The following is a 26,070-nucleotide window of genomic DNA, read 5'->3' as shown; positions in this document are numbered from 1 at the left end:
GTTGCATAGTATTCCATGGTGTAAATGTACCACAGCTTTTTTATCCACTCATCTACTGATGGGCACTTGGGCTGTTTCCAGATCTTAGCTATTGTAAGTTCTAAAGTAGATACAGAGACATAGAAGCATAGAACAGACTGCAGAATCTCAGAGGGAAGATGTGGAGGGTGGGTGGGTGGGAAGAGATCAATCAAAGAACTTGTATGCATTTATGCATAACCCATGGACACAGACAGTAAGGTGGTGAAGGCCTGTGGGGGTGGGGGTGGGGGTAGGCTAGAAAGGGTCAATGGGGGAAAGGGGAGGCATATGTAATACTTTCAACAATAAAGATTTAATTAAAATATAAAATAAAATTACAAACAAAAAATAAAGATAAATACTGATTTCATATAGAAAAAAAAGTGTTTGGAAGTGATATGGATTGTCTGCTTGTATAAGGTACCCAATACATACTACCTGCTGAATTCATCTGTAAAAACCCAATTTCAGGTATTCATTCTATTATCTATTTAAAAATAATGACTTGGAGACAAGGTACCATCTCACCTCTCCACCTAGGCACCAGGATTGAGCCCCTCCTGGAAGTCAGAGTGTACCTTGCTATGCTGTAGGTGCAGGATTGGTCTATTTCATTCATGACAAGCCACACTCATAGCTATTTTTAGGCAAAATAATTTGATGTTTGGGTTTTGATTACTCAATCTTGTTTTCCACAATATGTATACTCTTTCTGGATGTTATGAGCCAGATACCTTTTCCACATCAAAATTTGCCCACAGAAAAAGGTGTGATTATGGATTACAGAGACTTGGGGTATGCATTTAAATCCTGTGAGAGCTTGCTCACAGGGTTAATTTTGTAAAAGTCTGCAGACATATTTTAGAAGATGAAGCCTTTGTTCTAGTTAGTGACATTGAATATGGTCACCTGGGAACAGATCATTTTTGGAAGGGTGGGAAGAATATATTCCAGGCCAGCAAGGATTCTTTCTCAGGTCCAGGTTCACTTAGAATTGAGCAGATCCATCCTCACATAGCTACCTTCTAGTCCCACTTTACTTTGATTTCAGAGAACCTTCTGTGGAGTGTGGAGGGAAAAGGATTTTTGTTTTGTTTGCTTTGTTTTTGACTGTTTTGATTGTAGGAAGTGCTTTCCACTTCAAAACTAATGACACAGCTTGGGGAGGGGGTGGAGATGGTTTGTGATTTTGGCCTTCCGGGGTTAGAACATTATACATTTTGGATGAAATGCCTCTGAGTAATTGCACTGCAGAAAGTGTGGTTTTTGCAGCCAGTCCATTCTCTGGTTGCTGATCATGGCTATTGTGATATGTTTGTGCCCTGAGGCCCGCTGGGCAGCCTGGCCTTAGCTTCAGCTCAGTTTCTCCATCTCTGATCGTTGCTGCTACAGTGGTCAGTTTTCAATACTTTTCTTCACACAGTTCCAAAATGATCCCAGGCACATTTCTTTGTTGGCTTTAAGGTGTATGATTGTCCTTGAAAACGCTACACAGTAACTTTTGAAGCACAAGCAATCAGCAGGAATATTTTTAAGGTAGCAATTGGAATAAATGTAAAGTCCTTTTTTTTTCTTTTTTTGAAGCTTCTCTTGGTAATGTGTGATTTGAGAAGGAAAACGATTGCAAAAACTTTGTTTCAGGAACAAAGGGAGAAGGTGGAAAACGAATTCCCCCCCTTAGATGTACTGTTTCCCACACATGCATGAAGACATACAATGACAGCTCTTACTTTCTGCTTTATTTTCATCCAATGAATTCAGCAAATGGCATCAAGTATCCCTGGCTGTGATAATTGCCATGTAAAGTAAAGTGCTCTTTCCCATGGAGTAGCTAGAGCTGTTGGAGCGGGCTCGGCAGGGGTACAATTTACAAGCGAATGTATCTTACAATCAGGAAGTCCGAGACAGATGCTCAGGGGTTATTGTGTGATGGCAGGGGGATAACCTAAGATTTCTTTGCCCAGTTTAGAGTTCTGATCAGTGAGCTAGGAACTCGGTGCCCAGAAGGGAAATTTACTAACCAACAGTGTACATCTACATGCCAGGAAATGGACCCACAGCAGTCGCATTGCTGGACCGGGCCTTCCTTTTATTGCTAATTGTTGTATTTAGTTTCTGGAATTCTAGGTGCTCCTGGAAAGTGACAAAGGCTGCAGACATCTGCTGGGCATTGAGGCATTTGGCATATATGCACCTTCTTTTATTGAATAATAAATGCCCTTGTTCTAGTCTACTGTACACCTCCTCAATAGTTCCTTCTTATAATCGTATAAGGAAATAATCATAAATTATCTTTATGGTTACTACTACAGATGCATCGATTTCAGTAGAGCTATGTATCTGCTCTTGTGCTTTATGCACATCATCTCATTTAATTTAGCCCAATAAAGTGGGTGCTTATTGACATTTGACAGATGAGGGAACTGAGCATGAAAGAGACTGAGTCATGTGACTAGTTAGTGAAAGTTTCAGAACCAAACCCAGGTCTGCATGGCTCCAGAACTCATGTTTTTAACTATGGTCTATCTTACTCTACTCTGACTCTTGGATCCCCCAGTCTATTCTGTATATTTATTCATGGTGCTCCCATAAACACTAAATGAGTTTATCTATTACTAGAGGTCCTGTGCATGAATTTGTGTATGGGTGGGGTCCAGCCAGCCTGCCCTGACGGAGGCCCATTGGGCCAGGCCAGTGGGGGGCAGAGGTTGCAGGCCAGTTGGCCCTGCCCCCGATTGGGGTGGGGGGGGGGAAATTCGGGGCTGAGACAGCCAGGGGGAGGGGCCACCCCCTGATGGGCCAGTTGGCCAGCTGCAGTGCACATCATAGTGACCGGTCATTCTGGTGTTCCAGTTGCTTGGCTTTTATATATATAGATAGTCATTGTCACATACTGATGTAGTTGTCTTGAAGGCCGAAACTATGTCTTATTCATCCTAATATTTAGCACACTAAGAGGCATGTTTCAGTAAGCATTCCAGCAATTGCTCATTAAATGAATGATTAGGTATGAAATGCAAGACTGGTATTTTAAATATATTTTTATTGATTTTTTACAGAGAGGAAGGGAGAGGGATAGAGAGTTAGAAACATTGATGAGAGAGAGACATCGATCAGCTGCCTCCTGCATGCCCCCTACCGGGGATGTGCCCGCAACCAACAAGACTGGCATTTTAGAAAAAAAAATAAACACCTTCACAGTGTGACTTGAGGACTTCTATAAATGGATCATTTAAGAAGGAATTCATTTTTCTGCAGTCACCATGGAAAGCAGTGATCCACACTAGAAGGAATGCCCTGGTCTCTAAGGAGACAGACCTAGGGTGTGTGTGTGTGTGTGTGTGTGTGTGTGTGTGTGTGTGTGTGTGTAGCTTATGGTTTACTTCAGTAGATCCAAATTCCCTTTCTGGCTCTAGGGTGTATGCCTAATGTTTTCTGGATAAATTTCATGTTTTTGCTTTGAGCATCTCATTTATTCACAACTTTGAGGCCGTATTTGTGAGTTTTAATTGTGAACAATTTAAAAATTGCATCTTTTTAATTAGGCTGAAGGGTGAAGTTTAGAAGACCCTAAATTCTTTCCATATAGCAATCCCATGAAGTAGGTTCCATTACTATTCTATTTATGAAAGCAATTCAGAAAAGCTCAGAAGATTTTTTAGCCTAGCAAACGATTTCCCTTTAGCTGAGACTCGACCTCTCATTACCAACAATTGATTCTCCACACTGTAGCAGCACCAATAAATAGTTCAAACTCCTCAACAGGAGACTTAATGTCTTTGACAATGTAATACTTTTACCTATCTCACAAATGTTTAACTATTCCTTCCTACTCCTTCCTTCCCCCCAACATCTGTCCCTACCACTTCTGTCCCCCCAGCTCATCTTTCTTAAGCTCTATGCTCCACAAGTACTGAACAATTTTTTATTCCCTGAAAGTTCAAAACTTTTGCCTCTGTTTCTTTGCATATGTAATTTCCTTTCCCTGGGTCCCTCTTTATTCATTTTTATTTATATCTCAAGACATGAATTTTTTTTTTGCTGACCCCCTAAAATGAGAATAAGTAATACTTCTTTGTATCCTCATAGAATTCAATTCTAACCTCAATCCTTTCATTTACATATTTAACTCAATAAATTCTAAGGCTAAAAATGTGAACAACATGCTCATGATTCTTGCCTCCTTGCAGATTAGCCTAGTGGACTACAAACGAACAATTAAACAGATAATATAACTTCAAATTGGGATAAGTCAGCGCTATGACAAAAACTAAAACTAGGTAACAGTATAATGCACAGTCATGGTAGGTGGGAGGATTCCTCAGGTAGGGTGACCAAGGAAGGCTTTTTAAAGAAAGTACTATTTGAGCTGAACCTAACGACAAGAAGGAGCCATCCATCTGAGGCTCTGGAGGAAGACTGTTCTCGATAGACCTGTGTGATATTGAAGTGGCAGCAGGGGACTGTGTCCTACTGGGTCTTATAGATTCTGGTAATGTGTTTAGATTTTATTCTATCATCAATGAAAAGTGTCCTGAGGATTTACATTTTTAACAGATTACTCTGGTTTGATGTGGAGAATGAGAATGAATACAAGGAAAATGACTAAGCTGGTATTTCAGGGATCGAAGCAAGAGATGAAGGTGGGCAGTTTGGAAGAGGAGTACAGACAGTAAGAAGTAGTCAGATTTAGGATATATCTTCTGAAGTGGTGCTCATGAATTAACATTGGGAGGAAAAGAGTTGATCTTTGGTTGACTATAGATTTTCACTGAAAGAGATGGATGATGGTGCCATTAACTGAGAAAGATAGAGGAACAGTTGTGTACATTTTTATTTTGGCAGGTGGGGTGGGGGGATGGGAGAGTGAAAATAGAGTTTTGGATTGGATATGTTAAACGTAGGATATTTTTTAGATATTCAAGATAAGATGTCAAGAAAAATAAATATCCAAACACAGATAATGTTCAATGTTGGGGACTTTATGAGTCAACTACAGAGAGGATTTGCAGGATGGTGCCGTAAGCTGTTGCAACATTTAGAGTTTGGACACAGAATGAGCCTGCCAAGGAGGCTAAGAGAGAAGGGCCAATGAGGAATGAGAAGGACACAGACGGTTTGGAATCATGGAAGTCATAGAAGAACAGAGTTTGAAAAACATTAGAAGTCATAGAAGCCTAAAGAGAAACAAACAAGGAAGTGAATGGTTGGAGTCTCATCTTGAAGGTAGAGACTGACATCTTTTTAGCCTGAATGTGTAGGTCCAAGGCCTAACACACAGTAGGTGCTTAATAAGTATTTACCGAATGGATACCAAAGACTAAAAATAGGACAGCCTGAACTCTGACAAGGCTCAGAAAATCCAGGAAATATTTGCTGTTCCTTACACTGACCTTCAGCCGAAGTTGTACTTAAAATTTTCTGTAATAGTTAACATAAAAAGTGATCAAAAGCAGGCCCCAAAGGGCTCACTGAATAACATTCATTTAAAAATGATAGACAGCATGACAGAGGACACTATACAGGAGGGATCTGGAAAGAGTAACTGAGCTATATTTTGAGTTAATTTTATATTCATAAATAAGATTGGAATTGTAGCTCTGCTCTGATTCACCTCATGGATAGTGAAAAAGGAGAACTGAGTATTTCCCTACAGGAAATCTAAAACTAAAGATAGCATAAATAGTAATGGTGTTTTTGCTTAACTTTCACTAAGGTATATTTTATAATTTATGAACAATCCTAGAGAGATACATTACAAAATTCACTTAAAGCATTTAAGGTTCCTTGGAGAAAGGTATTCTTAATTTTTAAATTATTATGATAATTATTGGATGATGAGGAAGCTTAAAGCTATATCTGATCTATATCTTGACAAACTTAATTTCCTCTGAAATAGAGACCTATATTCCCTAATTGGAAAAGAGAGTAAGATATATTGTTTTACTGTTACTATACCAGCTTCCCCTCCCCCCCAAGACATTCTTTTTATTTCTAAATATTGGAGTAACGCAGGGTTTAGTACTTTCCTCTCTATGTCTCTTCCCAAAGTGATCTTAACTATTTCTTGTCAGTTTAAATATGCTGATGGTTCCCAAATCTCTAATTCAGAAATGGCCTCTGAAATACAGATGCTCAAATCCTACTACTTACCAGCCTGTATATTCTTTTTATTTTTAAATATATTTTTATTGATTTCAGAGAGGAAGGGAGAGGGAGAGAGAGAGATAGAAACATCAATGATGAGAGAGAATCATTGATTGGCTACCTCCTGCACGCCCCCTACTGGGGATCAAGCCAGCAATCTGGGCATGTGCTCTTGATTGGAATCAAACCCGGGACTCTCCAGCCCACAGGCCGATGCTCTATCCACTGAGCCAAACCAGCTAGGACCAGGCTGTATATTCTTGAAGGTAGGAATTGATGTCTGTTTTATCTGTCAGTGTGCTAAAAATATTTGACACTTAATAAGCTTCAAGGAAGGTTTGTTGAAAAGCAATATTTAATGATCTGATGGGGCAACACTATATTTTACTGTTGCCCCGGTGCATTATTGAAAGCTTCTGTCTTTGCCAGAATGCCCATCCCCCAAATCTTGCTTTTCTTTCAATGCTTACTTCAAATGCTGCCTTCTCCCTGAAACAGCCTGTCTATGCTCAGAAGTGACTTATCTCCCTTCTAGGTTCTCGTCAAGTTTCATTTGACCTTATTTTTTTTTTAAAAAAATGAGGTATAATTGACATAACATTATATTAGTTTCAAGTGTACAACATGATGATTTGCTATTCACATATATTGCAAAATGATCACCACAATAAATCCAATTAACACGCATTTCTGCCTCTTTTAATGGTACTGAGCCATGGCTGAATTGATGCATGAATAATGGAATCAAATAATGTCAGTGCTGAACATATCTGTGATGAGAACCCGTGTTTCTCCTCACTGCCCCAGTCTGGAATCTGCTCACTCCACAGCATCATTTCCACCTGTGATTTTCCTTCTCTGTGAGTTGGCAGTAGGGATAGACTGGGAGGTGGTTTCTCTTTGCAAGATTTGATTACCTATGAAGAGAGGCATTTTGTCCTGATTAGGCCAGGACAGACCCGGTTTGTGCACATTGTCCTGATGTAATTATTCATAGCGCTCCCTTTCGCTCTCAGGAGTATCTGTGCTGAATGATGAAGTCTATATTAACTTATAAGGATGTAGAAAAGCGCAGCCCTTGACAAATTTCAAAGTGCTTTGTATACATAAAAGAAAAGAGACCAGTAATATGGAATTGTGCACGATGTAAATAATTTTCCCAGAATCAGCTTTTGCATATGATGGTGGAAACTTGATTGTCCTTATTTCCTTTTGCATAAGGGGGTGCTGTTTACTATCTTAAGATCGATTTTGCTTATTACAACTTGTAATGCGCTATTTGGATAGGGGACATATCTCAATTAAACATACTAATATCAGGTTACCTTGTGTTAAAAAAATCATCAAAGGAGACCATTGGCATTTGGATATTAGCTTAGAGATGCCCCATAGATGAGCTCCTATATACATCTCAGCTTCCTAGTTGTTCTTATTTGTCCTCGTGAGGATCCTAAAGCCTTTTCTTAATGTGAGGGCAAGTTCTTAAAAGCATATACATGTTTTATACAGCAGAGGGTGTGTTTGGTCCTTTTCTCCATCCTCCTCCCCACTCCCCGCCTAGGAAATGAACCACCAGGTTTCTGCCAGAACCTGCCATATTCAGGATGATATATGATGCTGTTAAAATAAAATTTAAAGGTTAGAGAAATATCAGTAATAATTCCTAAACTGAGCATAGATTTCAAGAAACACCCCCTAAAAAAGTCTAGAAATTAATAGTCATAATATGATGAAAAACCCTAGCTGACATCAAAGAAACCTCTTGCCTTCTTTTTAAAGAATTCCACTTAATGCATAATTCAATGAGCCCAGGAAACATTCTGGGAAACTTTTGGATGGATATCAGCCTTTTAATTCAAAATTATGCACTCTGGGAAATGGTTGGCACTGAATGTGGCAAACCTACTAGGTAATTTACACCAGCAATCAAATTGCAATTACAGAGGAGATTAAAACATGACTTTAAACAGTCTAACTCCACCCTCAGGGCTACTAGCTATTTCGTAAACATAGCAAGGGAGCCTGTAATTAAAGGAAACTTCTCATTAAAAATTCTGACCCTCTTCAGCTTTGTTAGGGTGACACTATGAAATCCCACGAGACAGGGAAGAAAGCTTCCTTTCAACTAGTTTTGGGAAGGAGAGGCTTCACATCTTCAAGAGGGTGCATTTCTTCTGATAGCGTCTGCTCCATCTTCCACTAGTTGTTTTTTTGAAGTTTATATTATTCTTGTTTTTTAAGAATAGCTTGAAAGTGTCTCACATCTGGAGACTAAATATAGAGGAGAGAGTACATTCAGACTGTGACAATGACATAGCCAGATCATTTGAAGTGCTAACACTCAGGCATCCTATCTAATAAAGAGGGAATATGCTATTTGACTGCCCCGCCCTCAAAGATGGCAGCGCCCACAGCCAATAAAGAGGGAATATGCTAATTAATGCCCCACCCTCAAAGATGGCGGTGCTCATAGCCACAAAATGTTGGCGCCCAGTCCCCTCAGCTCTGTGCGCCTGCCTCCGGAGTCACCCAGTCTCCTCAGCCCCCTAGCTGCCCAGGGCTGCCCGAGGCTCAGGTAACCAGGGCCAGCCAAGGCTTGCACTGCTGGCAGTGGCAGCAGCAGAGGTGTGATGGGGCATTGCCAGGTCGCCTCCCGCCCCTGAGGGGGCAGGCCAGGCTGAGGGACCCCCCCTCCAATGCGTGAATTTTCATGCACCGGGCCTCTAGTAGTTTTATAAAGAGCCAGTGCCATTTCTGCATGTCTTTTGATTATGCTTAGATGGCTTATAGTCTACTTTCCCCTGAGGAGCTTTAAATAGCCATCTGGTCTGAATTTGGGGGGAAGCCCAAGGTAGAGGTAAATGACTTGGTGGGGAAGATTATCTTAGCCCTTCTCTTCACTCTTGGGTGCCAATTCCTCCAGACCCCATCTCCACATACATTCCTTCAGGATCTTGCCTCTCAGAAACTCATGCTCCACTAGGGTTCTAGCTGATAAAATGTCATATCTCTTAGGAAGTCCTGAATGGACAAGGAATTTTCCTCAGTAGAGGAATGAAGTTAACATGGTGGCAGCTACGATGCCAAAGATTCCTGGCCAGCAAGACATGCCCATGGGACACAGCCTACCTGGCATTTGGAACTTTAATAGGAACCAAGTCGTGGCCTGTTAACAATACATTATAACATTTCAGTACTTAATTCATGCTTTATTAATATTTTTTTATTTCAACCAAGCCAATATGTTAAGCTGATCCCAAATGAATGGGCACTCTAATGTTAACAGTGCTTTAAAAATGAGGTTGATTAAAAATTCAGTTTGTGTTATCTGAAGCTGAAGTAAATAACTGATTAAAGAGGAAGATATATAGCCCTCATTTTAAAGACATTTAACTCTGCTTCTTTGTACGAACTGGATGCAATTCTAGGCAGATTAAGAGAGATTAAGATAATTTGGATGATGCCCAAGATGTTTCATTTCTAAAGACCCATGAAACTGGAAGAGTGTTTTCAGAAATTCTCAGGAATATAATTAATTACTGAGGTGGGCCCTTGGAGACAGGAACTGCTGCAAGCCTGATATGGACCTTTTATCTAGTTAATTAGCTTTATGGAGAGAATTTTGCGCATTTAGCAGATGAGTATAGATTCTATTACGTGAAACACAATGCAATTTATTTCTATGTTGTACTTTTAAATTAGGGGTGTTGGGAGAAAAATAATCTTACAACTCTGAAATAACTCAAGGAGTTCTGATAATAATGAAGGGCACTGTGATTAGATTTCATTCTCTCCACTAAATGATATCTTGAAAATAAAATAAAAATGTAAATATAGTGCCCTCCAAATCATTCAAAATAAGGGTGTGACTCAGAAATTTAGCTGTTTACTCTTTAGAGAGAACCGGTTGTCTACATATCAATGAGCTAGGCTCCAAAAAGCTGTTCAGAAATCCCCTTGATCCTAAGTCCAAAGTGATTGGGAGGAGTTTATGTCTATAATTCCATTTCAACTAAACACATAAAGTGGTAAAATGGGCACATTATTCTCTTCCCAAATAGATCAGTTTTTCCATATAAAAAACCTGCTGGGATGGGATTACCCTCAATGTTCCCTGGAAATGCTGGGAAGAATTTTTCAGCAGCTCTTATTGTTCTTCACAACTTTGATGCTCACTTTGATTCTGTTTAGACTCAAGTGGGTTTTCAAACCATTGGCTTGAAACAAAAGTTTCAACAGTAACCCTTTTACAAAGAGCCCATTTTGTAATTCTAGCATCTTTTTGGGTTAACACAAAGGTTAACAGGCATCGAAGGTAAATATCAATTCAATAGCCACATACTCCAAAGTTACCTCTTTTCTTAGCTGCTTCTCCTTGCCTCTTGATGCACAAGTGCAAAGGCTTTCCCCAAATTTTGAGTCACTCTTTGTTCCTGATAATCAGCTCAGTTCCCCAATGCTTACTCTATGTGCATAGCAAAATTGGGCATGTTTCTCAGCACTTAGTAACAATGACCTCATGCCTCTCTTATATATTTATCTCCTTACTAACAAGTTTAATATTTTCACTACTTTTTACCTTTTAAAGTGAGGAAAAGACTTTTCATAAAGACACTTCAAACTAATAAACTACAATGGTTGTGGACATGGTAACCAGATACAATTGCTCATACCCAGCACCTCCTGAATTCAATCAAAGCGACTCCACTTTTATCTGTTTTAAAATACTTAACCAGTATTCCTTAAATACTGGTTAAAGGGATAATTATATTAAATTAAAGAAAAACCTCAATAATTTTGACTAAGTAACCCTTGAAAGTTCCTTCCCACTTTGCCAATGTAGGAAGGGAAAATCATACACCTAAGACAGAAAAAGAAAAATGGTTCATGGTGTGATTTAATTGCTTTTATTAGTTCTTTTAGGATGAAGCTAAAAATGGCTTAAAGTTCAAAAGTTGATTCTTTATATTACCAATAGGAAAACGATTTGAAAAGACATAAAACTAAATGTCTTTTTTTCCGGCCCTTGAGCAAATTTACTGTTGTCCCTTATCATGAACTTTTACTCTAAGGCTGGCACATGAAGCAATTGAATGGCACCTCCTGTGCCATAAACAAAAATTTATGGTTGAAATAAGTTGCTGTCAGTTTCTGCTCTCCCTTTCCTACTTCTTACCTAATATTTCCCTTATGATGAAATATTCACATGAAAATAGATGTTCTGGGCAATTTTATTATGCGCTCCAAACAAACAGGAAAAATGACACACTGGCCTGTATCGATTAAAGATGCTCCCATGGGACAAGAAACCAAGAAACAGCGTTGACTAGATTAAATTTTTTATGAAGTGGGGAAAAATGATCCTTTGTTTTAGTGATACTGAAAGATAAAGGCACTCCTCTGTGGTGATGTTATGTAAAAAGATAGGAACTTATTCCAGTGAGTATGTTTTTATGTGATTGTGTGTATGTGAGAAATGAGTGTTTTAATTACAATTTTCAGGGGAGGAGGGAAGAACTTCTTTTCCAAAAAGATTTTTTAAATATGTGTTTTGATTCATTTTAGAGAGAGAGGATGGGAAAGGGAGAGAGAGAGAGAGAGGGTGGGAGAGAGAGAGGAAGAGAGAGAAAAGTCGATGTGAGAGTGAAACATCAATCACCTGCCTCCTGCATGCCCCCTACTGGGGATCGAGCCTGCAACCTGGGCATGTGCTCTGGCCTGGAATCAAACTGGCAACCTTTTGCTGCATGAGCCAATGCTCAACCAACTGAGCCACACCAGCCAGCACTGTACAAGTATATTTTTTAAAATGTAAATTACTAAACAGGTGCTTTTATTGCCCTAATACTTCTTTTATGGCCCTTAACGCATCCTGCCTCACATTATGTTGCAAGATATATTCTTGCCTCTCCTAGAGTAGTGGTTGTTGGAGGGTAGTGATCACATCTTTTTTCTTTGTCCCCTTTCCCCTTTCTAGTGTCTAACATAAGAAAGATGCTTCAATAAGTGTTGCAGAAATGACTTAATACTTTGATCAATGAAGCCCATAACATTTTATGATGGTCTATCATTAATAATAAATTATGATGGGGCCAGAAATAGGCCACCTTGCTATCACTGTTATGCACCGGATGTGCATGAGGCCAGAACAACTTGAGGATCGCCTGAAGTAACACAATTAGATTAGGGGCTTTGTGTGGTGGGAAGACGGTTTACAGAGAGAAGAATATCCTATTATCACCACAGCATTTGGGGCTGAACAAACATCACTCAGTGGCTTTCTCTTTCTTTTTGTAGCTATCATCAAGAATTGTATGGTAGGAAGTCTAGATGTGAGCGTACAAATTTCTATAGAAGCACATTGCTATTTTTGTAAGTACTTTTGTCCAGTCTTGAGTCTGGAGTATAAAAATGACTACAATGTGAAGAGTAAATTCATGTGTGTTTAGTTGGTGATGCAAAATGGAGAGAATTGATTCTGGCTCTAATTGAGTACCTTGAAGACTAACAAAAGGCTTGCTCTTTAGACATTAAAATGTCTTAGATTCCTCTGTATTTATGAAAGATACATACTAGGATGTCAACATTGACAGGTCTCTTTAGGTTTATTTATTAGCTTTTTGGGTGTGTAACCATAATTTTAAAAAGTCCCCTATTCTAAATCTTTGATATTGTTCCTGTCACTTCTTTCTCAGAGCCTCCAAATGGCTTCTCATAGAACAGAGTGGAAGCCAAAATCCTTACAAGGTCCCCCAGGACCTGGACCCCACCACCTCTCTGATCTCACCTCCTCTCTTTCTTCCATGCGAACTCCATCCAGACACACTGGCCTCAGTGCTTCCCTGAAACACATCAAGCAGGCCTCTCACCTCAGGCATTGTTATTTCCTTCCTGGGAATGCTCTCCCTCACTATTTCCACACGGCTAGTTCCTACTTCCTTCAGGTCTCTGGCTCATATATCAAATCGTCAGTGAAGTTTCTTTTTCCCCTTAACACCTTTTATAAAACAGTAACTCATCCCACTCAACTCCCACACACACACCTGGGACTCCCTTGTCCGCTCACCCTGCTTTATTTTTCTCATGGCATATACCGCCATGCGACACGCTGCATATTTACTGGCTTATTTATGAAATATAAGTTCTGTAGGGTAGAGCCTTTGTTACGTTTCACTGCTTAATTCCTGATGTAGAGAAGATCAGCAATAAATATTGAATGACTACATGAAATTTACATGATTCTTCCAAGTTCACTTCTAATCCCATCTCCTTCAGGGAAGTCTTTCCAGTGTGAGTGGAATGGGGATTACCATGCTCTTTAACTACAACCAGAAATTTTAATCTCCCCAGGAATACTTTAATCATATGAAAGGTAAAAACAAAATTACTGTATCTGGTGGTTCTATTTGGCACTCAACATACATGTAGTGTTGATAACTATTAACAGATGGATCCAGGAGTGGCTAGGTGGCTTGCCCCAAGCCACAGAGCCATGCAGCCTTAGATCTAGAATAAATATGAACTTTTCTGATTCAGTCTCTTGTTCTGATGAGTGCCAATATTCTTTCAAGACTTGCCAACAACAAACAAAACCAGGCTAATTTTGCCCTCAGTCACTTTTGTCTGCTTTGTTAGACAAGAATCACCATATGCCTGTGACCTGGGAAGTTGAGGGGATATGTCACTGGATAACAATCAAAACACATGAATCTAATCCAGGAGGGTTCTTTTTTCTTTGACCTTGGTCAGGTCATTTTGCCTCTCCCATCCTCCATTTTCTCATCTATAAAATGAGGACTAATAACATCTTCTCAACCTAGTTTACAGGGTTGTGGTAAGAATCTAATATAGTGTGTTTAAAGTGTTTAAAAAATGACAAAGTGATGAGTGAGATGCATTTTCACAACTATTATTAGGATTCTGAATTTGGGGCAATATCTTCATTTTAGTTTCTTGTTGAATAAGCTCTTGTGATGGGCCATCAAATGTGAGGGACAAGGAAATCAACTCTTTGGCACACTGTGGCCTGATATTTAACTGTTTAAATGGATGAGCTTGCACACTAATGGAACTGTGTTCACTCAATCTCTGTAGTTTGGATGATGAAATTTAAACTGTAGATGCCAGTGAAAAGGAGTAGAAGGTTGGAATATCAACTTCTTGTTTTCTTACTTCTGTTGTCAAATTATTTGATCTTATTTCACTTCTGAAAGTGTCTGTCAGTATCCTAAATATTGCTATAATATTTTAAATAAAATTATGATATAACATTTCAAAGACAAAGGAAACAAGGAATTCATTTATTTTCCTTTTTAAAATACTGTTTAGCTATTCATTCAGCAGCAAAGACCCTTGCAAGACAAAAGAACTTAATAAATGTCTGCACTGAAAAGAGAGGAGTTAAATGGTGGAAGGCTTATTGTCTAAGTTCATAGGGAGAATCTAGGCAGGCAAACACAGGTACGGAGATATCTCTGGAAGTTGGCACTTTTACTTTCCTCTTAGAAGCATTTTATTTACATTTTTCTGTTTAAAATATTTCTGGAGATGACACAGAGTTTTTAATAAATAAAAATGAAGAGGATATAAATAACTGCATTATCCAAAGGCTTTCTTTTTGATGACTGAAAAATGTTAACTTTTCTGTTTTCTGCTTTTGTTAAAATTGAACTAATTAGACTATAAGCATTTTAGGTACAGAGAACATTTTTTAAGTACCCCAAGAAGCTGATATAATGCTACCATGGGATTATTGGTCACTGGATATTCTATATAAACAAAAGTTTGTGATAGAAAATTCTTAAGTTCTAATTTATGAAAGCACCAATGGTATTTTTAATTTTTTTAGAAACAAAAGTTGATATATGGCAAATTATTGTCACCACTCAACAACATGAACACAACAAGAGTAACTCTGGAATACACCAAAGAAACAAACCCCTAAAACTAGTATGGTCTTGGATGGAAATTCTGGAAGTTTCAGACCCAGTGTATTTTCCCTTTTTTAAAAATATCAATTTACTTTTAATTAAGTATGGAGCTTTGTAATAGAATGAAAGAAAGGGGGAAGGGAAGAAAAATGCAGTCTTAAACAGCATTTAAGATAAGTGACCTGTAGTCTGAATTTATCTTTTTGCAATTTACTATTGATTTTTGGAAATAACAGTATGATAATTGTGACTATTGATCTAGTACAATTTGATGGTCTCAGAGGAAGGAGCAAAGTATAAAATTGGAGGCCTTTGCTATGAGTCATTCTTTATTGAAGACACCATTATGGCAATTAATGAAAGAGTTAACACATTCCTTTTTGGATAATGAACATTTGAGGGCAATTGTTTATTATTGCAACTGCACGCAGGGAGTTGAGCTAAGTGCCAATAGAGCAAGAGTGTTTTTTTTTCTGAATCACTTGGAAGTAATTCCTTTCTTTATTTTGGCTTTCTAGTGTCCTGTTGAGGGTAAGTAGGTATATGGAAGTGGGAAAAGGTATTTCTAATGCAACCACGATTGGAAACCTTTAGAAGACTAGTTTACTGTGGAGAATGCCAGGTGTCCCAAAGGTCAGGAATATAGGCTAAGCTTATTTTTAAACTATATATCAGTTATAGTTTTTAAAAATACTCAGAATATTTTGTTCAATCTCCAGACACCTATGTAAGTGATGTTATTGTAAATATACATGATATCCAAAAAGTCTGAAAGTATATAGGGAATTATATAGAGAGAAAGATGCTAGTTGACTGTACCTTTGCTATGCCCTAAGCCACACCCACCAGCCAATCAGAGTGACTATATGCAAATCAACCCAACAAGATGGCGGCGGGCAGCCATGGAGCTGGAGCAAGCAGGAGGCTTGGTTGCCCGGGCGATGGAGGAAGCCAACCTTCCCGCCAGCCCTGAGCCAGCTGAGGCCTCCGCTCATGGCAACAAAGTTTCAATTATAGAAGCTACATAAATCCCAGATAACTGCTTCCAGCCAGCCTCCACTGGGAGCTTGGGTGGCTGGGGGTTGTGGCCAGCCTGCAAACAGCCATCAGCCCCTCACCCAGGTTGGCCACACCCTCATGGGGTGAGGGTCCCCACTAGGGGGCTTAGCCAGCCTGAAAATGGCCCTCAGCCTCTCACCCAGACTGGCCAGGCACCCCAGCAGGACCCCCCAGCCTGAAGGGGCTGTGGCCAGCCTGCAAACAGCCATCAGCCCCTCACCCAGGCTGGCCAGGCACTCCTATATAATAAAAGGATAATAGGCAAATTGACTCTAACAGCAGAATGACTGGGAATGACTGGTCACTATGACACACACTGACCACCAGGGGGCAGATGCTCAATGCAGGAGCTCCCCCTGGTGGTCAGTGCACTCCACAGGGGGAGCTCTGCTCAGCCACAAGCCAGGCTGACGGCTGCCAGTACAGCAGTGGTGGTGGGAGCCTCTCCTGCCTCCTCAACAGTGCTAAGGATCTCCGACTGCAGCTTAGGCCTGCACCCCACTGGCAAGTAGACATCCCCCGAGGGCTCCCGGGCTGTCAGAGAGATGTCTGATTGCCAGCTTGGGCCCAATCCCCCAGGGAGCGGGCCTAAGCCAGCAGGTGGTCATCCCCTGAGGGGTCCCAGACTGGGAGAGGGCACAGGCTGGGCTGAGGGACTCCTCCAAGTGCACAAATTTTTGTGCACTTGGCCTCTAGTGTATATATATAATCAGTGATGGCAAACCTATGACACACGTGTCAGAGGTGACACGCTCATTTTTTTGTTGATTTTTCTTTGTTAAATGGCATTTAAATATATAAAATAAATATCAAAAATGTAAATCTTTGTTTTACTATGGTTGCAAAAATTTCTATATGTGACACGGCACCAGAGTTAAGTTAGGGTTTTTCAAAATGCTGACACACCGAACTCAAAAGGTTCGCCATCACTGATATATATCATCATCATCATCTTCACCTGAGGATATGTTAAAAAACAACAACAACTTGATTTCAGAGAGAAAGAAAAGGAGAAAAAGCGAGAGAGAGAAACATCAATATGACAAGGAAACCTTAATAGGTTGCCTCCCATATATGCCCCAACTGGGAATAAAACTCATTCAACCTAGGTGTGTGCCCTGATTGGGAATTGTACCTGCAACTTTTTGGTGTACAAGATAATGCTCCAATCAACTGGCCAAGGCTAGTAAATAATGTATTTATCATGCTATTTCCTGATAAGCAAGATGATAGAATCCATTTCTTATATACTTTATTGAGGGTGATTACTCTTTCCTGCTTCATAGACAGGATGGCTCTTCAAATGAATCAAGATAAATTAAGGTTATTAAATACTAATACTAGTCATAACAACTATCCTATCTAATAAAGAGGGAATATGCTAATTGACTGCCCCACCTCAAAGATGGCAGCACCCATAGCCACAAGATGGCTGGCAGGGGAGGGCAGTTGTCGGTGATCAGGCCTGCAGGGAGGGCAGTTAGGGGCAACCCGGCTGATGGGAGCAGTTAGCAGTTTCCGTGCTTTTGTGGGGAGAAAGCAAGATCAAGAGCAGCTTGCTCTTTCAGAGAATTCAAAGCCCATTCATCTAAAGATGTGACCATTACCATTTTGGCTTCCTCACTATGCCTTGGATGGCCCACAGGGATCGGGCCTAAACTGACAGTCGGACAACCCCTGAGGGGTCCCAGATTGGAGAGGGTGCAGGCTGGCCTGAGGGACACCCCCCCAGCCCCCTGCCCAGTGCATAAATTTCATGCACCGGGCCTCTAGTATATATATATATATATAAGCCTAAGTGACCATTATGACTGAATGACCAGAACGACCGGTTGACCAGTCACTATGATGTGCACTGACCACCAGGGGGCAGATTCTCAATGCAGGAGCTGCCCCTTTGTGGTCAGTGCACTCCCACAGCCAACCTCCCATGGCCGGCCAACTGCCCGCAGTCCCTCTCCCTGGCTGGCCGGCCCCCATGGGCCGCTGGTGCTAAACCATTTGTAGACTGCCTGCTTCTGGGTTGGGGTTTTGTATGTAGCAGAGCAGCTCCCTTGCTGCAATCTATTGAAAGTCAGCCCTCGACACAAGGGTTTGTCTCACTCCCATCCTCTCCCTTCCCTGGGGGTCGCCTGCCCACCACGGTGGTGGTGCGGCAATGAGGGAAGGAGGAGGGGGGAAGGTGAGGAACCACATTGTGGTGGGGCAGCATTGGAGTCTGGCGTTTATTCCTTTTGTGCCCTGCCTGGTGACCGTTGCCTCCTTTCCCAACCCTGCAGGGGCCTTTGGGCCCAGGATTGGGACAGGAAACCATGGGTGGGTGGCTGTGGACTCGGCCCCTTTCCCAGGGGGGTATGAGGGCCAGCTCCCTCCTCAGAATCAGCAGCCAACCTCCTGCAATCCCTCTCCCTGCAGCCAACCTCTCATGGTTCCTTCCTCTGCCCCCCCGCCACCAGGAATTCGTGCACTGGGCCTCTAGTATGGTAATAATTATAGTAACAAGCAGCATCAGCAATAGCAGGAAGCTCAGGACAAAGTGGAAAATTACGTTTCTAGAGGCTCCTATTCTCCACTGTGTGACCTTAAAATGAGAATCATTTCTCAAGCTTCTAAGACACCAGAGCATGGAGGCACAGTGCATACACAAGTAAGCTACCACGTTAGTGGTGGCCTTTGGGGGTTTAAATCGTATTCTTGTGACCCCAGGAAGCTGACCAGGGAGAAAAGGGAGAAAAGAAGTACAGGATATTTATCTCTATGTTTTGGAAATGCTTTTGATCAGCAGAGCTGGAACAAGTTTCTGTGCTTTTGTGGGAACTACAAATGTTCCAGGGGAGGAAGCAAGATCAAGAGCAGCTTGCTCTTTCAGGGACTTCAAAGCCCATTCATCTAAAGATGTGGCCATTACCATTTTGGCTTCCTCACTGTGCCTTGGATGGCCCTGAACTTTTCAAGAGGAGAGCCTTGCTGGGTCGGCGCCAGCTTGAACAGATTCCTTGGAGTGCAGTGTCCCAGAAAATCTGCCCTTCCCGGCCTGTGCTCTGGGGTTACAGCCCCATACCAGGAGTGATCCTTGTACCTACTGGACTACCCATCTGCCTCTCTCCCAGGTGTGGAGAACTGTACATGTAAAACAAGGCTGGGCCATCTTTACCAGGCTTCAGGTCTTCCCTGAGCTCAGTAGTCTGTCTCTTTGCTGGTACCAAGTGCCAAGTGATGAGTGTGAAAATAAGAATAAAAATAAGAGAAAGAAGAAGAAGAGGAATAAGAATGAGAATGAGAAGGAGAAGGAGAAGAAGAAGAAGAGACAAGCAATGAACTAAATGAACAAAAACAGTGTAAGAGCTGTGTGTTCCATTACCCAATCCTATTATGAGCACCAGTCTAGCAGTAACAGGAAGTTGTCCTTTTGTCTGTAAGTCAAGCCATTGGAGTAAGATTTGTACAGTGAGTCTAGTTTTCTTCTAGGCATAAGATACACAACTTTTTCTAATCCAAAACAAAAACAAAAACTGAAAGAGAACTCAAAGACCCTCATGCCGAAGCCCCCCTAATCCTGCTCCGGCGCCCGATGCTGGTAAGGCGCCATGCTGCAGACCTGCATCTTGTTTCCTGTTAGGTCCTCAGGTCTAAAACTATCTATGGAATGAATGACTAAATCAGGACCTTGATGGTTTGGTCTGTCACCAATTATGTGATCTTGATAAATTTTCTATTATCAAATTCTCAATTTCTCCATTATCGAGCGTTTTAGCCAAACCCTGCAAATCACTCGGAGGAATGTCATAAATGTTAATCCCAAGATACGGGAATTCTGGGACGTATCTTGGAGCACCTCTGGCAGTATGTTCAGTAAGTGGGAACTCTTTCTTTTGAATTGGATCTACTCTGGTTACCGCATCACCCTGACAGCTGAGTTGACTTTTATGTGCTTCCGTAGTGAAGATAATAATACTGACATTCTGAACTTCCCCCTCTGCCAAGTGAGGAGTAGGGGCAAGTTCATCTTTGAGGAAGGCCTTTTGTAACTATAATTTTGTTCTATTCCACTTTCTGGAACTGGTCTCAGAACAAAATGTGAGAGAAATTATACTGTACTGTGAACATACAAAATGACAGTGATATTGCATTTCTTTAAATGTTTTACATCCTTTTCTGTTTCCCCTGCTTTTAACTGTCTTGAGTAGTTTAAGCTTTCCTTATACAGAATGAACTCATGAAATTTTATTCAAAGCAAGTTCGAAAAGTCACATGACACCAAACAATTCTCATTTAAATATTTACTTTAGAATTCTGAATGACATGGCTCTTTCAGATGAAAAACAAGTACTAAGAAAAAATGCTTTGAAACTTTTATTTAAATACCTAATATTTATATTCTATGGCTCAGCTTTCAAAGTATGGGTGTTTATGAACCACCAGAGTTCCAAATAATTGAAAAAGTGGCCCAGGAGCATTAAAGGGAGAATAAATAAAAAGGAGCACAAAAAGAAACATATTTCAAACCTACTGATTGATCATCTTTCATTCTTTTAACAAACATTCCATTACTATCTTGTGTGTGTCAGAAACTATGGTAGTAGTTTGGGATCACAGTCCTCTACTTCCTAGGCTCCTTGTGTATGTACGAAAGCAACACTGGATTTAGTGCCTTGGAGTTCAGTCTTGGCCTCTGCCACTAGCCTGATGATGGATGACCTTGGGCAAGTCACTTTCAGTTTTGGGCCTCTTCTATAAAAAAGTAATAGATAAGAGATTTGGCACTAATGCTGTTTGATTTTAAATTTATTTCTCTCAAATACAATGATAGCACATAACTAAAAGACAGTGTTTAGGTTAAAAAAACACACACAAAGTAAGTCATTCCAGAAATTCTAGAAGTCATATACATTTCTATTACAAAATTCATCTATATAATAAAAGCCTAAGTGACCATTACGGCAGAATGACTGGTCGCTATGATGCACACTGACCACCAGGGGGCAGATCCTCAATGCATGAGCTGACCCCTGGTGGTCAGTGCACTCCTACGGGGGAGGCCGCTCAGCCAGAAGCTGGGCTCATGGCTGGTGAGCACAGCAGCACTACCGAGTGGTGGCAGCAAGTGCAGCAGACCGGGATGACCACAAGTGGCATGGCGCCTGGTCCCGATTTGGGCTCCTCCCTGGCCACCTGCCACTTGGTGCACTGATACATCCCCGAGGGGTCCTGGACTGTGAGAGGGTGCAGACTTGGCTGAGGATCCCCGCCCCCCCGCCATGAACGAATTTTGTGCACTCGGCCTCTAGTTTGTTAATTAAACACATACATTAAATTTCCACAAAAAAGAATAATATTATAAATCTATTTATTGTTTTTTCTCATTCCTTATTTATTCAGGAAATATTTACATAATACCCACTCTGTCCCAGAAATTGTGTTGGGTGTTTGAGATCAGAGATGAAACATTCTCTGCCTTAAGAAAAGCTCACAATTTAGAAATGGAGCTAGAGAAGGAAATATGAGTGCTATTCATAATCGACAAATATTTGCCGAGTGCCCATTATACTTGGGATACATCAGTGAACAAAACTGATAATGATCCTTTTTTATGGAGTTTATATTCAAGCACGAAGATAAAATCATACAGAATAAACATGAAAATTATAAATGATGTGGTATGAGAAAAGGTGAAAAAAATCATGGTGTTAAAAAAGTAGAGCAGGTTAAAGGGTAATGGGGCACCTGTGGTGGGGGTTGGTTCAGTACATCGCAGTTTTAAGAAGGTTGCCAGGCGGGCCTCATTGGGAAGCTAACATTTACGTAAAGGCTTGAAGGGAGTAAGGGAATTAATTAGCCATAGGAGGTATCTGGGGAAAGACATTAGGAGCAAAGAGAACTGTCAGTGAAAAATCCCTAAGTTTGGAAACAAGGGTGCTGGAATGAAATGAGAGTGGGGGGGAGTAAAAGGAGGTGACAGAAGAGTAGTAACAGTCAGGGAGGGGGCAGATCAGGTAGGGCCTTGTAGGACATTTTAATGTACACATTTAGATAATTTAGCATCTTGGTATCTTCCCATAGTAATGCATTTTCTTGTCCAATCCTCATATTTACCTGGTGGCCGAACTAAATTCCCTCTCTTTTCTGTAGTTTCAATGTTTCTTTTTCATTTTTATTTATTGATTTGAGAAACCTTGGAGTATTATTGGGATGATGCTCCAACCAACTGAGCTACCCAGTCAGGTCCTAAATCTGTTTTCCACCCTTCTACTCTCTTCTGAGTTGGAGAATGACTGGTAATGCCAGACAAATTGAGAAAACTGAAATACCACTTCCTGGTAAGGTCTGCACAGCAAACCAAATTGTAGAATCAAAGTCAGTTATTGAACAAAGCAGACCAAAACAAAACGAACAAACACACAAAACCAACTTTTTAAAAATCCAAATAATGGCCTTATTTCTCTATTTTTCTTTAACATTTTAGACTCAAACAATCAGGGAATGAAGAGAAATATTTTGGTTACACAAAACACCTTCCAAAGGCTCCCTGAAATTTAAGAGTTCCCTTTCTATGAGCTTTTGATGAGTAGATATATTTGCATGCTCAGGAGTAAGGAATGAATTAGAATAACAAAATTAATTGATGCACATGGTGAATAAAGATAAGTGATTACTCCAAGGTAGTCAGAAAGGGAAAGAAGGATGCTTATCTTATTCATCCTTAAGAATTAAGTGCATTGCAGATATGATTTATAGATACCTGAGAGTTCATTTATATTTAGGGTAAAGATATCCTTTTTTACTGACTCTATGGTTCATTCTTATTTTCTGGAGATGTCAGTGGGAACTTACCTGTTACTCTGAGATAGAAACAAATGTGGGAATACAGAGCACAGAAAAGGTTTTCATCTTTACCACCTACAAAAGTCACTCTAATATTAAGAGACGGTATCTGTCAGATGGGTAGGAAGGAATATTGACATAATTGATTTCTGCTACTTTTGGCTCCCTGTGGGTAAAATGAAGAAAAGATGTGCAAGAATGAAGGCTGGTCATTTTTGTAATTGTCTTCAAGGCTGGTTTAGGGATTAGAATTCTAAAATAGGAAATAATAGTCATGGGATCCTCTCTTAGTATTACCAGTGATTTTTCAGACCATTTGACTTCTGAGTGATCACCTAGAAGGGAGATCTGAGAATTGTCTCTTGCTCCAATGATGGTATGATTTGAGCATATACACTTTCCTGTCTTACATGATAAATTAATTGAAACAGACTGTGCAGACTAGAATGATACCTCAGTGCTATGGGACATTATTAGCAATTTAGGCACATTGAAAGCATTTTATCATTGTAATATTTTTGACATAAAAATCTTTTGTGCCCACTAATATTACATACGATTTAATCATTTAGAATTAAGCTGAAGTCCCCAGAACCAGTACTTTTAATGCACTAATATTACTTGCATCTTAGTAGAGAATGGTACCCTAAAGATTTTGCGCTTCTTATATGTTAGTTATGCATAAAAATGCAATGTTATGTTTAGAAATATTTAGACATAAACAGAGAGGCAGCAAAACCCACTTTAAACACACTTTTGCATGTTCACTACTATATCAGAATGACTTCCATCAGTCTTCAACTTGCTTATTCTCAGGCTCCCAGAAAAAAGTTTCATTTCATAACATAATCTAAGAAAAGCCATAATTCTGAATGCCGACATGGAAATGTTTCTATATAGCAGGAGAAATAACCTCAAATGCCTGGAAATCTCCATGGTCTGAGTAACTTTCCCTCATCCCCCTTCACTCACCCCCCACCCGCCCCCAACTTGACTCTGGGAAAAGAGCGTGTGTTTCTCTCTCACCTACAGTGAAAGTTATGAGGTTCTTTTGCTCAAATCACCCACAAGGAAGCCTTCGAGGTTCATGTTCCTTAGGGAGCTGTCAGTTCTCTCAGGAAGATTAAATGCCCTGATCCGGGTTGTCACATTTTACAGCGAACAACAAGCAAGAGAGTGAATGTAGCATAGCCCACATCCGGCAGCTTCCACCATCAGCCCTGCCTAGGGGGCCTTTCGATGCCACATAGGGTACCAGCCAAGACATTCACTAAACAGTCAGAAAGAACATCAAAGACCCATCTTATTGCATCTCACCATGTCTGTTTAACAGTTTAAACCCTTGCTGTGGCTGGGAAACCATTTCTGGGTGGGGGTATCCCTGCTTGCACCCTAGAAGATGAGGCCAGGCTCCTTGCTTACCTGTGAAGTTGATTTTCAGCAAGTAATCCTTGTACAGCTTCTTCCCGTCCAGGATCTTCATAGCGTCGCACAGCTTGGTGGTGTTGGGACAGAGGGTGCGCTGCATTTTGTGCAGCGCGTGGGCCATGGCGTAGACCGCGTTCACCACAAACATGATCTTGGATTCCTGCTCGTAGTTGCTGCTGTCGATGGCCAGGTGCTTGTCGCAGGGGCGCCGGTGGTTGCGCTTGTTCTGGAGGCTGCACTGGAACTTCTGCTCCCAGAAGTCCCGGAACCAGGGGTTGCGGTGGTTGTTGTAGGGGTTGAGGCTCTGGAAATAGCGATCAAACGGGCGGACCCGCTGCGAGGCCAGCTCCAGGGTGATGGCGCCGTAGGCCACGTGCTCGCTGCCCTTGACGATGCTCTCCTGCGCGCCCCAGCCGTCGCTGGCCACCCAGGTGAAGGAGGCGTTGGCGCGGCTGGCGGCGGCGATGAGCTCCCGCGAGTCGTCCCCGCGCATGAAGAGGACCACGACGCGCGCGTTGGGCTTCTGCAGCAGCTCGCGGATCACGCTGTCGTAGGACTTGCGGATGTTGGAGCGCCCCACCTTCTCGGCCGTGGCGATGCAGATGTTGCGCAGGCGGGCTTCCTGCTCGAAGGCCTCGATCCCCGTCTCCCCGTAGTCGCCCTCCGAGGCCACGGTGGACACGTAGGTCCAGTTGAAGAAACGCAAGATCTCGGCCATGGCTTTGGCCTGGTAGAAGTCCGGGGGCACGGTCCTGGCGAAGTAATCGTAGCGGGATTTGTCGCTGAGTTTGGCGCTGGTGGAGGCGTAGCTGATCTGAGGGATCTGGAAGAGCCTGAGCAGGTTTGCCACCTGGAGGAGGGAGCCAGGGGAAGCAGGTGGTTTAGAAACCCAGGGACAGAAAGAAACAGATAGTACCAGGCTCTTTACCCAGCGCCTGTGTCCCCTCCAGATGACTGAACTTTTCCGGAAGCTTTGCCAGTGCTTTTTGGATATGAGGAAGCAGGTTCCAAACAGGTAGTGTATGATTTGGGAAAGGACATAGTAGAAAAATGAGGGTACCCCCGCCCCAGACTTTATGCTCAACCCTAGACTAGGATTACTCTTGTTCAGGTGTCCTCAGCGTGTTTGTTTGAAATGTGTGGGGTTCTCTTAAAACTCGGTCAAACAATGAGCTACAGTGAGCTACAGTGACTCGGCCAAATTCAGTTTTTAGACAGTTTGGCTGCAGCCTGAATGTTGTCGAATTCTCACTTCCCCCTCTTTTGCTAAAACCGGCAGTTTCTGAAAGAGCCTAATTTGGGAACTGTATGCCACATGGACAGTTCAAATTAGACATTTATTATCTAGGTTAAGTAAAAAAAAAAAAAATCAATTCTATTTGGTCCACCCCAAATTTTAGGCATATACTTCTCTAAACTTCTGAAGAACTTTGAAGAGTATTTTCTTTTAAAACACTTCTTTCTATTTGAACAATGTGAAAGGAAAGCATACAAATGTTATCATTATAGTATTTTGGTTATAAAGCAAATACAGAAACATTGAGGATCTTGTCAAAAAGAACAATCTCTTTCAAAATGTTTAAAACTTATTCTGAATGAAGGATTTAAATTTCTTACCATTCACCTATCAATAATGTTTCACTATTTTTATTTATTATAGAAT

General features: G+C 41.1%; 1 protein-coding gene across 2 annotated transcripts in view; it reads right to left on the bottom strand.

The window, feature by feature from the left end:
• GRM3 (glutamate metabotropic receptor 3) overlaps positions 1-26,070 on the bottom strand; it is a 192,963-nt gene that overhangs the window by 37,688 nt on the left and 129,205 nt on the right. For both annotated transcript variants that reach the window (XM_059712178.1, XM_059712179.1), the window contains exon 3: positions 24,402-25,257. In XM_059712178.1, the coding sequence (XP_059568161.1) occupies positions 24,402-25,257 (856 nt within the window). The remainder of the gene's footprint in view (positions 1-24,401; positions 25,258-26,070) is intronic.

The sequence above is a fragment of the Myotis daubentonii genome, chromosome 10 (genome assembly GCF_963259705.1).
Source record: "Myotis daubentonii chromosome 10, mMyoDau2.1, whole genome shotgun sequence".
In the NCBI taxonomy this organism is placed as follows: Eukaryota; Metazoa; Chordata; class Mammalia; order Chiroptera; family Vespertilionidae; genus Myotis; species Myotis daubentonii.
The sequence above is the reverse complement of the archived record's forward strand: the minus strand, read 5'-3'. Positions and strand labels throughout refer to the sequence as shown.